General features: G+C 39.6%; 1 protein-coding gene across 1 annotated transcript in view; it reads right to left on the bottom strand.

Annotated features, from left to right (window-relative positions):
- The window catches only part of ACVR1B (activin A receptor type 1B), a 70,069-nt gene that overhangs the window by 22,315 nt on the left and 33,681 nt on the right, over positions 1–14,073 (bottom strand). Inside the window, exon 2 of the mRNA XM_089679170.1 lies at positions 376–615. Within this exon, the coding sequence (XP_089535296.1) occupies positions 376–615 (240 nt within the window). The remainder of the gene's footprint in view (positions 1–375; positions 616–14,073) is intronic.

The following is a 14,073-nucleotide window of genomic DNA, read 5'->3' as shown; positions in this document are numbered from 1 at the left end:
AACACTAAAAAAAAAAAAAAAAAAAAAAAAAAAAAAAATAGAATAATAATAATATAAGAAACAGACCACACAAAGCTGATTATTTCAGTTATGGGTGGTCCCTGGTGGTTTGAAATTACTGCTAATGTATATTTCTTGAGCAGCAAGGTCTCCCTGCCTGAATTCCTGACTCTGCTTATGTCCACAGAGTCTAAAAATAATTTAATACAGAAGAAATATTTGTTCATGCTTCATGAAAGTATAAAAAAAACCAAAAAAAAACAAAAAAAAAAACCACACAAACAAGAAGGGAAACAGTGGACCCCAAACTTAAAAAGGCAGGTGAGCAGAGAGGAACATCAAAGATATTCACTGGTGTGAAAATTAAATTCATACCATTGGGCACCAGGAGGTCCTTGCTGTTGCAGTCATCTGTGTAGCAGCATTCAGTATTGCGGATGTCCTCTGAGCTTAGACAGTAGAATGGTTTTCCTGCAGGTACAAGTTCACTCTTTGAAATGCATGCTCGCATTTGATGTCTCATTCCGTCGATGTTGGCAATTGAGACCATACAGGCTCCATCTGTCTCACATGTATAGTTCGATTTGATGCAGCTAGAGCACAGACATCGAAGCGCTAAAAGGGATTACAAATAGTAAGATGAAGATCAGCTTAACAATGCTTACTGAAAAATATATGTATATGCTGAAAAAGGACACTGTAGCAAAGCAAAGCACTTGTGTGATAGATCTCACACTTGAAAACCATTCCACTGTATATTAGTTCCAGGGCAGACACACATTGCGTTTAACATTACTGCACTAGAAGTAATATCTGGTATGTCAGTCAGTTTTTTTTTTGTTTTTTTTAATTTAACATAGTGAAATAAAGCAGTATTTTATATAAAACTGACAAAAAGCCAGGGATTTTCACGTGCAACAAAAAATGTACTACGCATAAACTATTTTGTATTAAAAAGCTTTCAATTTACTGAAATAATCATTTTTTTGTTCCATTAAAAAAAGAAGAAATATTTTTCATTGGGAAACCTACTGGGGCCTTGGTACAACCAGAAACCTGGATATTCAATGTCTGATATCACACCTTTTCACATAATACCCTGGTTAACCCACCCTTTAAAAAGACTGGTGATACATTATACCATTTTCTTGTACAATTTTCCTTAAAATTTACCAAAACCATGAGGTCAAACCTAAACATTTCCAATTGGATTGCAGTCAGGCAGGCCCTTGCACTACATAGTTAAAGGTAAAGCCAAAGGAAGTTGAATAAGAAAATTGTATAATGTATGGCCAGCTTTACATATAAAATTACATATTATAAATAACATTTTTTAGTGTCGATTACAATGATGAGGCCTGTGTGAATTGGACATGAGTCACCTGACCTGTTACATCAGGAATTGTGAAAGAGGCAAGCTGGAGCATCGATAAAATTGTCTGAGGCATCCCCCACAACAACAAACAGCAAGGGCTAAAAATCTAAGCCATCCTCAGAACATGATGCAAAAGATAGGATCCTTAGATCAGCACAAAATCCTTAGGTGTGACACCCAAACTCTTTATGGGTGAACAATTTGTACTGGGACGTTCTACCTTGCCCTCATCCCAGCTAATAATCCTGTCAAAGTTTGTTTATATGAAATAATTTGGCTTATAAATAGTTACACCTATATAGCAATAAGGAAATCTACTGCAGAGAATCACCAACAAGGAGGCAACTCATGGTGTTGATACAAAGCTTCTGCATTACATTTATTTATTTTTGCACGGTCACTAAGTACGAGAGGATCAGAGCAATGTACTTACGATCTAGAAGTTTTCACTAGTTCTCTGGAGCTTTATTTTTTTTTTTTTTTAAGACAGCTTTATGAAGTCTGTTTTTTTTTTAATCAATTACAGATTTTGCAATCACTTTCTCATTGCGAAAAAAAAATTGCATAATACTGAGTCATTAGAACGTTTGACGGGAAAAAGCAGGATCTGTCTTTCCCATCAATCGGTACAAAACTTTTGTCAAAAGGAGATTCAAAAAGCTGAAAGTTTAAATTGGAACTCCAGTTTCCTAAAACAAAACATATAGTATAGTATGTGGTGAAAAAAATACTCACCTGATTGCCAGAAACGCCACTCTGCCATCAGGTTGAATGACACACCCCCTTGGGGAGGTGATAAAAGTAAAGGGTACGTATTAAGGGGAAATAAAATTGGTGCAGGGTATACACACACTCAGGTTTTTTTTCTTCGTTCAATCCACTGAAGGGAAAAAAAAAAAAATGAGTCTCTGCTGCTGAGCTACAGTATTCTGACAGGGGGGCTACGACCCCCGAAATCTGTCCCCACTAGAATACACTGATCAGCACTTGCAGGCATTGGCTGCAAGCATTGACTGAATACTGGTTTTCCAGCAAGACTGTTCAGCAGGAGCCAGCCATTAGATCGATCAACAGAAGCAAGTTGCTACACAGGCTTCTGCTTAACAACCAGCAGTACACATGTACCGAAAGTCAGCCACTTCCTGCTGAACCGGCCGACTTTCACAGTACATGTGTACAGGGCTTTACACCACTGTCCTTTGAGCAATCACTATATACTGGTGAATGCAGGTGGATCCTTTACAAAAAGGTCAGGAACTTTTTTTTTTTTTTTTTTACAGTAAATATATACAATTCTGTACACCTTGTCTTGAAGAACAGTGTGGTCTGCCGTTCACATCCATTATTTTAATAAATTCCACAGGAGAGATTCCCATTTATTCTGTTTCTACAACACCAGGCTAGAAGAATGAAGGGGCAGGTGTCGCTCGGAAAAGAATACAGAGCAACTAAAACCTTGCAGAGATTCTACAAAAATGAAGTGTTTAGTTGTGGACAAGTAGAGTTAGTCTGTTCATAGTGGAGAGGGAGGGGAAAAAAAACTTTCCAATTTGGATACAGTAAGATCACAAAGATTCTTCAGCTTTAATCAGTTAAAGTAAATGTAAACTCAGAAATCACATACAAACAGTTGAAAAGCTGCAATTTTGACAGCATTGGCTGCATTAGGACTTAGGCACACAAGTGCCAAAATACATGCACTCAGAGCCAAGTTTCTAAATGTGTCTAGAAACATGTAATGCTTTGCAATGACTGAATTCACACCTAGAAAACCTAGCATCTAGCTGCATTTATATAAAACACAGAGATGTTTGTGTCCAGAACAGTTTATATGGTTTTTTTTTGCCATTAAACATGTTTAAAAGGTTGGTCAGCCTTCCACAGATGCGCTGGTGTTCTGCTAGGGGAGGTCAAGAAGTTCCAAAAATATCTATGATCTCCTGATGACAGACTGCATGCAATCTCTACAATATCTTCAGGATAAGTGGGATTTACCTGATAAAGAGGCCGTTCACTAAGTTCTGATCAAGCATTATATCCTTGGCCTTACTTTGAACTGTACCAACTGCCCAACCAGACTGTACAATTCCTAACTTTGCCTACCCTCATTTTCCTTTTCTTCCCTACCTACTTTCCCCTTTTTATTTGCCTCTCATACTCTATGTATGTATCGCCATCTCCTTTTCTTCTCCCTCTGTGCAACACGTATTTGCATACCTGAAGTGTTCCTGCGCACCTTTTGACCCCAAGACTTTAATGTTTTCAGTGGCAAATCACAATGTGCTTGCATTTATGATACAGTTTTGGCTCAACAATGCTGTATTGTCCTAATTAATTGGGTTTATGGAAACTGCATTTATGCCACTCCAAAGCATTTATTTGCATTGCTCTCCAAAACCAATAAATGTTTGGTAAAATAAGCATGTGTAAACGCAAGAGAACTTCATCTATAATGTTTGTTTGTATTTCCCAGATCAATTTCTCTTGCCAAACACAGGTGGCAGATATTTCTTATCACCTGCTTTAACTCCCTGAACCCTGCAAAAAGAAAGCAGATGCGGGGCGCTTGCTTGAATGGGTCACGACTGGCAGGCGGTAGCACCCAACAAAACGAACAGGGGGTTTAATTTCTGCTGCAACATGTGTACACCTTTGGCTGCTACCTCAGCAGCTAAAGGGGGAAGGGATTGGGTTTTACCACCCACCAACTGTATGTGTGAATGAGCCCTAAGTGCTCATTCACAAGTGTAGTAGGCACTGCTCTTCCTCTGAAAAGCAATCCAAGTGTGTTTGACAATTGGTGAGGAGACAATATGTTGCCTCCTCACCACCTGATTTAAACCCATGGTTGCCGTGCAATGCACTCAATTGCAACACGGTAGTACGACAATTAGAGGTTTCAATCAGGTGTGAGGAGGCGACACTGAGCCTGGTAATCTTTGTTCAGTTAGATCTCCACCTCCTTAAGGTTGCCTACCCCTACTTTAAAGCATATCTAAATACAAGAATAAATAAGTAATATATTGCAGTTTAACACTCTTTAGATGTGGAGGCTGCATTAGTTTTCTTTCAGACTTTTTTCGCTTTTCACCTGGTGACCCTGCCCAGAAACGCTCACTCACTGTACTGTATCTATAGAAAAGCAGCAATGTTATAACATGACAGGACTACAATAACCTCCCGCTTATTTTTTTTTTATATAACAAAAGTATGGGGTTCTGTAGACCTCAGCTAGTTTAGAACAATGTAACGGATAAGAGTACAGTACAGTCAAAACGAACAGCATCACAAAAGGCAGTATCAACTGTATCAACTGGTAACTGACAAGACTTCTTTCAACCTTCAGTTTTTCTAAGCACTATGTAATGAAGAGGGTCTAGGTTCACAATACATTTGATTCATATCCAATATCAGCATTTGTCTTCCATAAACTTTGGTTTATCTAAAGCAGATTTTACAGATGTGGTATTGTGTGTAGCCATATTACAAAAGCTCAGAAACGCAGTAATGTTCATTATATTTAGATTTTGCTGGGGGGGGGGGGGTGCAGAACCTTATAATCAGCACAGCAAGACACATCGTCTCTAAGCCAATTTTGCATGTTTCCACTTGTGGTATATTTATTGTGATGTGTCAGATGTCTTGGTAGATAGCTTTATCTTCCAAGACATAGCTGCAGTAGATTAGCTCAGTCCAGGCACTTGGCTGCAAAAAAAGGGTCACAGCCATTGCATTAGAATCATACAAGGAAAGGGCAGATCACTTTATCTCTTGCTGTTCCCATTAAAACTGAAAGACATAATTGTGACAAACTTTTATACCCAAGCACCTAGAAATGTAATTTCAACAAAGTGCTGCGCAACTCACTATATAAAACTGTATTAACTGCCCAATATTAATACATATTCCAGCTAAACGTAAAAATATCCTGTGTACTGGAAATTCTATACTCTTGTGTATAGTCCTTATGAAGGTACAATATTCCACGCAAGTGGAATTGCGTACCTTATAAGGTCACACTGTGCACTGAAAACCTGTGCACCATAATGTAAAAGCATGTGTGTACCCTCCCCTTAAAGCCGGGTTCCACCCAGAAGGGGAAGTTCGCGCCCACTTCCGCTGCGATCGCCTAGGCGATTGGAAACGGAAGTTGTCCTCTTACCCTCCCTCCCCGAAGTCTTCTGGGACATGTGACAGGTCCCAGAAGACGACGGGGCCATTCAGGAAGTGCAGCGCTACTCACGCATGCGCAGTGGGCACTTGACTGTGAAGCCGCAAGCTGTCACACCAGGGTACACACACTGAAGATGCCGGCGCCTGGAATACAGGATGGCCAGTGAAACGGGCTGAGGTGGGGGCAACGCGGCATTGAGGGACAGGTGAGTGGCTGTTATTTTTAAAAGTCAGCAGCTACAGTTTTTGTAGCTGCTGACTTATTTTTTTTACAGAATGAGCGGAACTCCGCTTTAAGATGTTACAGGTTCCTGGACTTCATTTCACTTGAGCTGGCACTTTATTCACATGGTGTATAAATACATTGAAGTACTAGACAAATTTTGATATGAGTATATAATTTCCAACATAGAGGTTGTATTTATTTTTACGTATTTTCACATGAAGGCTCCATGCACACGGGGCGCTTTAATAACGCTGGTAATGTTAGCTGTGTCTGTGTAAAAACACGTGTTTTTCAGGTGTCTTAGCGTTTAGCCACTTTTTTTGAGTTGGAATTTTTTAGGGTTTTTTTTTGGACGAAAAAAGTCCAAAACCGCTGGTTTGCCATGATTTACTGTGTTTTTACAGCTTAAAAAAACAAAAAAAAAAAAAAACACTCCCCTAGAATTGTACTAGTTCTGGAGGTTTTTTCCAGCCAAAAACCGTTGATTACAGTCTGTGTGTACATGGACACACAGGATTACATGCTGGGGGGTTTGCTGGCTGTAAAAAGCCAAAAACTGCAACTGTAAAAATGTCCAGTGTGCATGAGGACTTGACTATGTATTTTTATAGGGAAGTTTTCACAATGTATATAGCGTATGGCACCGCACTTTGTTGAAAATACTTGTGGGAACACTACAAGCAGCAGTATACTGTATAGATAGACTATTGTGACTAGGGTTAGCGATTGCATAGAGGTCAATTAAGTTTCATTCAACCAAAAATGTAACATGAACAGGAATTCTCTTCTAGATGCTAATTTGTTGGAAACAGCTTGAAGCAGATTATCTTTTAATACAGAGTACTGCATTCATTAATTACTGCATTCTCCTTTTGCCTGTATGTGTCAAGCTTTATTGAAGCTTGGTGCTTTATGACTAATATGCTACACTGTAACATACACTCAGAAAAAATTACAGTGGCTGCATCAATCTTTAAGTCTTTTTTTTTTTTATGTTCTCACCTGGTGATCTGACCACACACACGATTAGGAGGTAAAAAAATTACATAAATATGTGATCATTGTAAGCATCCCTGCCATTGTTAACTGATTTGTCTCATCCCTCTGATACATTTGCTGGAGAGCTTGTTCTTTTGAATACCACACTTACCGGCCAGATCTCCAGATGAAAATATTAAAAAAAAAAAAAAACTAATGCAGACATCACATCTAAGAAATGGTAAGATGTGATATAATAAAGGTTTGCCTTTGGGTTTAATACTGGTTTAATGTCACCACTACCATTACAATGTCATTTCTGGGGTTGTAAAAGCATTTGGTGCACAAAAAGTGTCCGTATTATGCACAGTCTTCAGCTTTAGGGTTAAAATAGCCAGTCGCACAGCTGGACTAAATCTAGGTATCAGATATGACAGCTGATACCAAGGGTTTTTAAACCCTATTTTTAGAACAGGCATGAAAAACTCAAATCAAACAAATGGGCCAAAATGATTGGACCTAATCCAAATAAGGTCACATTATGTTTTAGGGCTACACTCAATTTCAAAAAAAGATGATAGCACTTTCTTATCAAAGCAAAAGACCATACCTACTACACAACTATAGATAAACATGTTACAATATTCAGCAAAAGACAGCCACCTTGTGTGTCAATACTGTGTACTTGTATCAATCAGTAGCTTTTCAATTTTCTCCAATGTGATTAAAATAAAGCAGCCACTAGGGAAGCAGTCTCTAGGGTGCTGTTTCAAGCGCGCAGTCTTACATATTCATTGAAAAAGCACTTCATCCCCCTCCATCAAGGAATGGATCTAGTATGGAGACCACCCTTTGGAATTAATGTTATTTACCAACATCGGAGCTGCCCGGCTAACTTTGATAAGGTCTGGATGGATATCCCTGGCCTGGCCCCCATAGACCTAGTCATGAATAGATTTTGTTAGGTTGACATTCTTGTTATACTGTACCATACCTTATGCATGGCTTTGCTGGTAGTGTGGATGATATGAGTACATATGTGAATGTAGAACACAGCATGTCTGTGGGACTCTAGTGGCCTTGAGGGCTGGGCTCGGACTAGCATTTGTGTATATTTTAATATTGATTTAAAATTGTTTTCGGTCGGATTTTTGATAGACATAGTAATGTGGAGTTACCCTTTAAATAGAGGACTAGCCCTTTAAGAGAAATATGAATAGGAAATCTGTTATGTGTATTTGTTGTATGTTAATATATTATTTTAAGGTTTTAATAAAACCCAAGATAGATCTTTTGATATATTGAACTGTAAACTATTATATTGTAATGATTTGGGGTATAAATGCATGGTGTTGGTGACGTACGTCCTACCGCTCCTGGACAACGGCGAATGACGAAACGCGTAACTTTGGATGTCACAGAAGGCGATCAAGTACTTATTTCCTACACTCTATATACAAGACAGATCAGCTCCGGGCTCCACGATCACGAAGCTTACCCATACATAGTGACGTCACGTGCAGTTGTCCTGTCCCCTTAGCAGGAAAACACCCCCAAAGCAGAAGGTTTCCACCACCATGTTTGACAGTTGGGATGGTGTTCTTGGGGTCATAGACAGCATTCCTCCTCCTCCAAACACGGCGAGTTGAGTTGATGCCAAAGCTTGATTTTGGTATCATCTGACCACAACACTTTCAACCAGTCCTCCTCCGCATCATTCAGATGTTCAGTGGCAAACTTCAGACAGGCCTGGACATGTGCCTTCTTGAGCAGAGGGACCTTGCAGGCACTGCAGGATTTCAATCCTTGTCGGCGTAGTGTGTTACCAATTGTTTTCTTGGTGACTGTGGTCCCAGCTGCTTGGAAATCATTGACAAGATCCTCACGTGTAGTTCTGGGATGATTCCTCACTGTTCTCATGATCATTGACACTCCACAAGGTGAGATCTTGCATGGTGCACCAGACCTAGGGAGACTGACAGTTGTTTTGTGTTTCTTCCATTTGCGAATGATTGCACAAACTGTTGTCACCTTCTCACCAAGCTGCTTGGCGATAGTTTGGTAGCCCAGTCCAGCCTTGTGTAGGTCTACAATCTTGTCCTTGACATCCTTGGACAGCTCTTTGGTCTTTACCATGGTGGAGAGTTTGGAATCTGATTGTTTGATTGCTCCTGTGGACAGGTGTCTTTTATACAGGTAACTCCCTTTAAGAGACTGCTTCTAATCTCAGGTTGTTACCTGTATGAAATACACCTTGTAGCCAGAAATCCTGCTGAATGATATGAGATCAAATACTTATTTCCCTCATGAACATGCAAATCAGTGCATAATTTGTTAGACATGCATTTCTTTTGAATTTTTTGTTGTTATTCTGTCTCTCAGTGTTACAATACACCTACCATTCGATGTTTAGACTGATCATTTCTTTGTGATTGGGCAAACATTCAAAATCAGCAGGGGATCAAATACTTATTTCCTTCACTGTACATGCTGTTACCATTAGTGTCGGCCATGACACTTTGCAAGTGGAGTTTACGCTCTCTTTATGGAATAAAAAGTATTTTCTGGTTTTAAGCTATGAAGCTTCCTCTTCTCCCTTTCATATGGTGTGTGTGTATATACATACACACACACACACACACACACACACACACACACACACGAGGATTTATCCATAGAAGTGAACAGGCTGTCGGCATCCCTGCAGATCGTTGCTCCCAGAACCACTGGTCATTAGCTGGTTTAGAACATTACCTGCATAGAGCTCTGGTGAGTTTATTTAATTTGGCTGGTGATGGATTTTTCATAGTGTGATTGTGTTTTAACAAGAAGCACGAATATTTATGAAGATTGCATAATTGAATGAGCTAATTTGCACATTTAATTTCTGGACGTATAAAAAATATTGAAAAATAGATTAATATTGCATGGACACTTATGTAAGCACATATAATATTGATTATAGATATAAGTCACGTATGTGATAGTATTGAAGATTTTTTTTCACAGGTTATAACCTATTATATTATGGTATAGGATTTATTGTTGGCACAGTTAGTTTGAAGGAATTAAGGTCTGCTTTTTTATGCAATATTATTTACATCCTGAGGAGTGCTGGTCTATACATATTTCTATATCTGACTAGCATTTAACCGGCTATAATTTGATAGCTGTTAATGTAATCTGATGCTGAAGCTTTTCTGTTTAATGCACTATATGTTCTGGAACCTGTGTTTGCAGTTGATTGATTTATTTTGTCAGAAGAAAGCTTTATTAAACAAGTAGGTACCCAACATGTTAAAGCCTTTTCTCTGGTAGTCAGCACAACCTTCCTGATTAAAGCGGACCTCCACCCAATAGGACCTTAAAATTTTGCACCTTTCTGGGGTGGGTTGCAGGGTTGACAGGTACCCGCCTAAGCGACCGGAAGTTGTCCACCTCCCTCCCTGTAGTCTTCTGGGACACGTGCCAGGTCCCAGAAGACTACAGGACCATTCACAAAGTGAAGCTACTCTCACGTGCAGTGAGCACCCGGCTGTGAAGCCACAAGCTGTCACAGCCAGGTGCCTGCACTGAAGATGCCGGTGCCGGGAACACAGGGCGGCTGGTGAAACTGGCTGTGGGGAGGGAGAGGGAATCGAGGGAGAGATAAGTCCATTTTTTCTTTAAAAAGTCAGCAGCTACAGTTTTTGTAGCTGCTGACAATTTTTTTTAATTTTCACTGGAACTCTGCTTTAAACTATTACTTTGTAGATAAAATTTATCACCCCTGCTCTATAGGAGAAAACAACCAGACTAGGAGCCAGCAGGCAAGGCAAAAAATATTGGTGTCTGGACTGATACTCATGTGGACTGGTAGACTCCTGGATAGTTAGTATAGCTACAGCAACAGTCCTGGGCAGGGACTCCGGTGTATGGTTTTAGTGCTCTGTTGGGAAAATAGAAAAACACTCTGCTATAAAAACATGAAGTTTGGGTTCACTGGCCATTCAACAGCTATGATATCATAATAGAATAGTGTATCTCTTTTTAAACTCATCAAATGACTATTTGACTAATGTGGCTATTGAATAAGCAACAAACAGACTTGGCCTTTGAATACAATACTTCTATCATTTAAGGCGAGATAACTCCATCAACAAAGATGCACTCATTCATTCACAGCATGAATGAATGTATCTCAGCCAATTACGTAAGGTAGAGAGAGCTCGCCCATACAGAATTAATAAAGCCTGCTGGAGACTGGTGTGTCTGCCATCAGGCACGACGTCAGCTGACCTGGAGTGTATTTGTATTACACTAGAAAAATGGTAACATTTGGAAAAGAAAAAACATTTCTGTGGTCAGTGATCAGGATGAGCTGGGGTATTAAGTTCAGGTATATCATACAGAGGACATATGTTGAGACTCGTAGAAGTTGAAGTCCAACAGTCATATACTTACACTTATTCTGTCTCCAGGGGTCATTCCTGTGGACAATGTCATACACTATAATTGTATGTAAAGCTTTTAGGCTTCCTCAATTCCTCTGTGTAGTACATTGCTTTAAAGTACATTTCTACTTCTACAGCCAAATTGGGATAACACCTGCTTTATATGCATTTCTTTTTTGTAAACTCCAGCAGTGAAAAAAATCCTAATTAATTCTCTTTTCTTTGCAGGGAAAAAAAAATGTAAAGCATTGCAGCCGTTGATTAGTGTTTTGGTGCAATGCCAGGCTTTTGCTCCAGCTCCCAGCCCATACCGAGGTATGGACTCTCAGTTACTGCTGTGGAGCAACTGTCATTGGACATTTTTCGATGGCAGATGTAACTTGTAAGTTCATTTATTCACCGATTTCAATGAATGAACTCAATAAATACGTGCGTAATAGGTTGCAAAAGAGGTCACTGCCCCATCTCTCCACCTCATTCAATCAGAGAGCACTTTGCATTCATTCAGAAAATTCAAAAGAATTCTCTGAATGGTGCTGTCCCAAGCTGCTGACCTCCTGTATTTACATTTCTTAAAGAAGAATTCCGGGCAAAAATTACTTTCATGTGCAGCGGGGCTGTGCCCGCACTGCATGGGCTAAATGCTTGTTATTGTCTAGGGTTTCAAAAAGAAAAGATATACTCACCTAACCCACAGATACTCCCACTGCTCCTGCACCCACACATACTAGAGGTCTTGTGAATGTGCTCTTCCTGGTGTCATCACACCCATAGAATAGCTCCGGACGTGAGGACGACAGAAACAGTCCACCGCTGGACATGGGGGGGGCGTGGTTTTTCAGAGGATCAAAGGAATGGGTAAGTACAGCTTTTTCCTAAGCCCCTGGACAAATTGAGCACTTAACCATGCAGTGCGGGCTCAGCCCCCACTACATGGGAAAATAAAAGTTTTGACTGGAGTTCTGCTTTAAGACTGGCCGCTCAGCATGGGACCCAAAAACAGGCAGAGATCACTGGAGTAGCGGTGTCTATTTCAAGTTTCCAGGGGCATCAGCCAGTTATGGTATATGCATAGTTACATTGGTCCAAACTGGACAAAATGTATATATGAAAAAAATATACCATGTTTAAAGCATCTTTAAAGTGGAACATAACCGCTTTGTGGTGGGTTGGCTATTGCCATGGTGTGCAAAAATGCTCAGCAAACGTGTACATTATGAAACACTTCTCACGTGCGGTCCTCCTCCCGCAATATAGGCCAGGAGTGTATACTGCTCTGAATATGCACCACAAAAAACACCCTAGAAATAATAAGCATTAGTGTTTGGCAGAAAAGATTATGCATATATCCTCTGTCAAAAAAAAAAATAAAAAAATACTTACTAGTAGTTTGTTATAGTAGAGGTAAACCAAAAAAACAAGCCGTAAATTTGCTTAAAAGAAGCCCTCACGGACCTCTAGGAAGGGCAGCAGAGCTACCAGCTACAAAGTACCTGGCTCTCCTAAAGGAAGGAGATGAGCTACTGAGAGAACAGACGTGGATGATCATGGCCCGGCCAGTTTCTTTTTAAAGCATACCTCTAGCCAAATCTACCACCTTTTAGTAGTTACACTAAAATAAAAACTTGACATAAGAGAAATAGGCTGCTATACGTAACCGCTTTCCAAAATTGCAAATGGCTCTTCTCTCAAAGATGATCCTCTAACTTCAATAACTTCCGAGTAACTGACTCAGAGCAAGTATTCATTTCAGGAAACTGACTTCAGTTTTTGCATGTGTGTTCAGACTGTATTAGGCCTCATCCACACAGACAATGAAAGGTTGAAAATAAAAACATATACAAAACTGCAAACATTTTCAGCCTCTCAACGTTTATGTCCATCAGGAGCTCGCATGTGCTCAGATTTCTGACACTGGGGACCCTGGCTGGACACACCAAAGAGGAACAAATGCAAGACACAATGAAAATATGGAAATCTAGTAGTGCATTGTAATTGTACATCACAGAAAACATAGAACTAAACATTTAATTTTTTCCCGTCTAAAAGCCATAGCAGAAAATTAATGTGTGCTTAAATCCGATCCAAAAGCTCATCACATGCTTGGATGTTATCAGAGGAAAAATACTCAAGGCATTTTCTATTTCTTGACACACAAAAGTCCAATATTTGGTTATATAAAAAAGAAAACCTGTCATGAAAGAAGTGCATATGGTAGTATTACTGACATTCTTTTAGTGCCATTTGCCTGGCTTTAATAGTTTTACTAACCCAAACCAAGTGTACAAATCAGGAGTGGTTACAGCTGCTTCAAGCTGGTTTCTGGACAGTGGCACCAGAGATGGCCAGGCGAGTAGCATTTTTATAACGAGTGGTCAATAACGACAACCTACACATTTTCCTCATAACAGGTCTTATATCTATCCTACTAAGAACATCACCCTCATCAGAAGAAGCCAAGACCGCAACTTAAGTGTTGGCTAAATGTTGAAAATATATTCTTTTTTTTTTTGTTTTACACCAACAAAATGCCATAACAAGTGAGGTCTTGCAACCTAGCCTCTGTTATTTGTGGTGTCTTTACAAGCAATTACAGATCAGAGGCACATTTAAAGCCAAAGTTAACAGACAATGCTTGAATAGCCAAGAAACAGGATAGATTTCTAAAATTTCATCTAAAAAGCTACAGCGGATGTAGCCTTCATGCTATAATCTACGTTAGATTGTTGCTCCATCATCTAATGCACTCAGCAGAAAAAGTGCAATTGCCTTTGTCTGCACTAAGCTGCTACAACATTCAATTGACCTCATCCACCATCAAACACATTTGTCTTGTACAAACATTCACAATAAAAAAAAATATATTTGGATTATTGTAATCTGTAATA

Source organism: Staurois parvus, unplaced genomic scaffold (genome assembly GCF_062004578.1).
Source record: "Staurois parvus isolate SC_StPar_1 unplaced genomic scaffold, SC_StPar_1.0 ptg000017l, whole genome shotgun sequence".
Taxonomy (NCBI): Eukaryota; Metazoa; Chordata; class Amphibia; order Anura; family Ranidae; genus Staurois; species Staurois parvus.
This window is presented reverse-complemented; position numbering and strand designations above follow the sequence as displayed.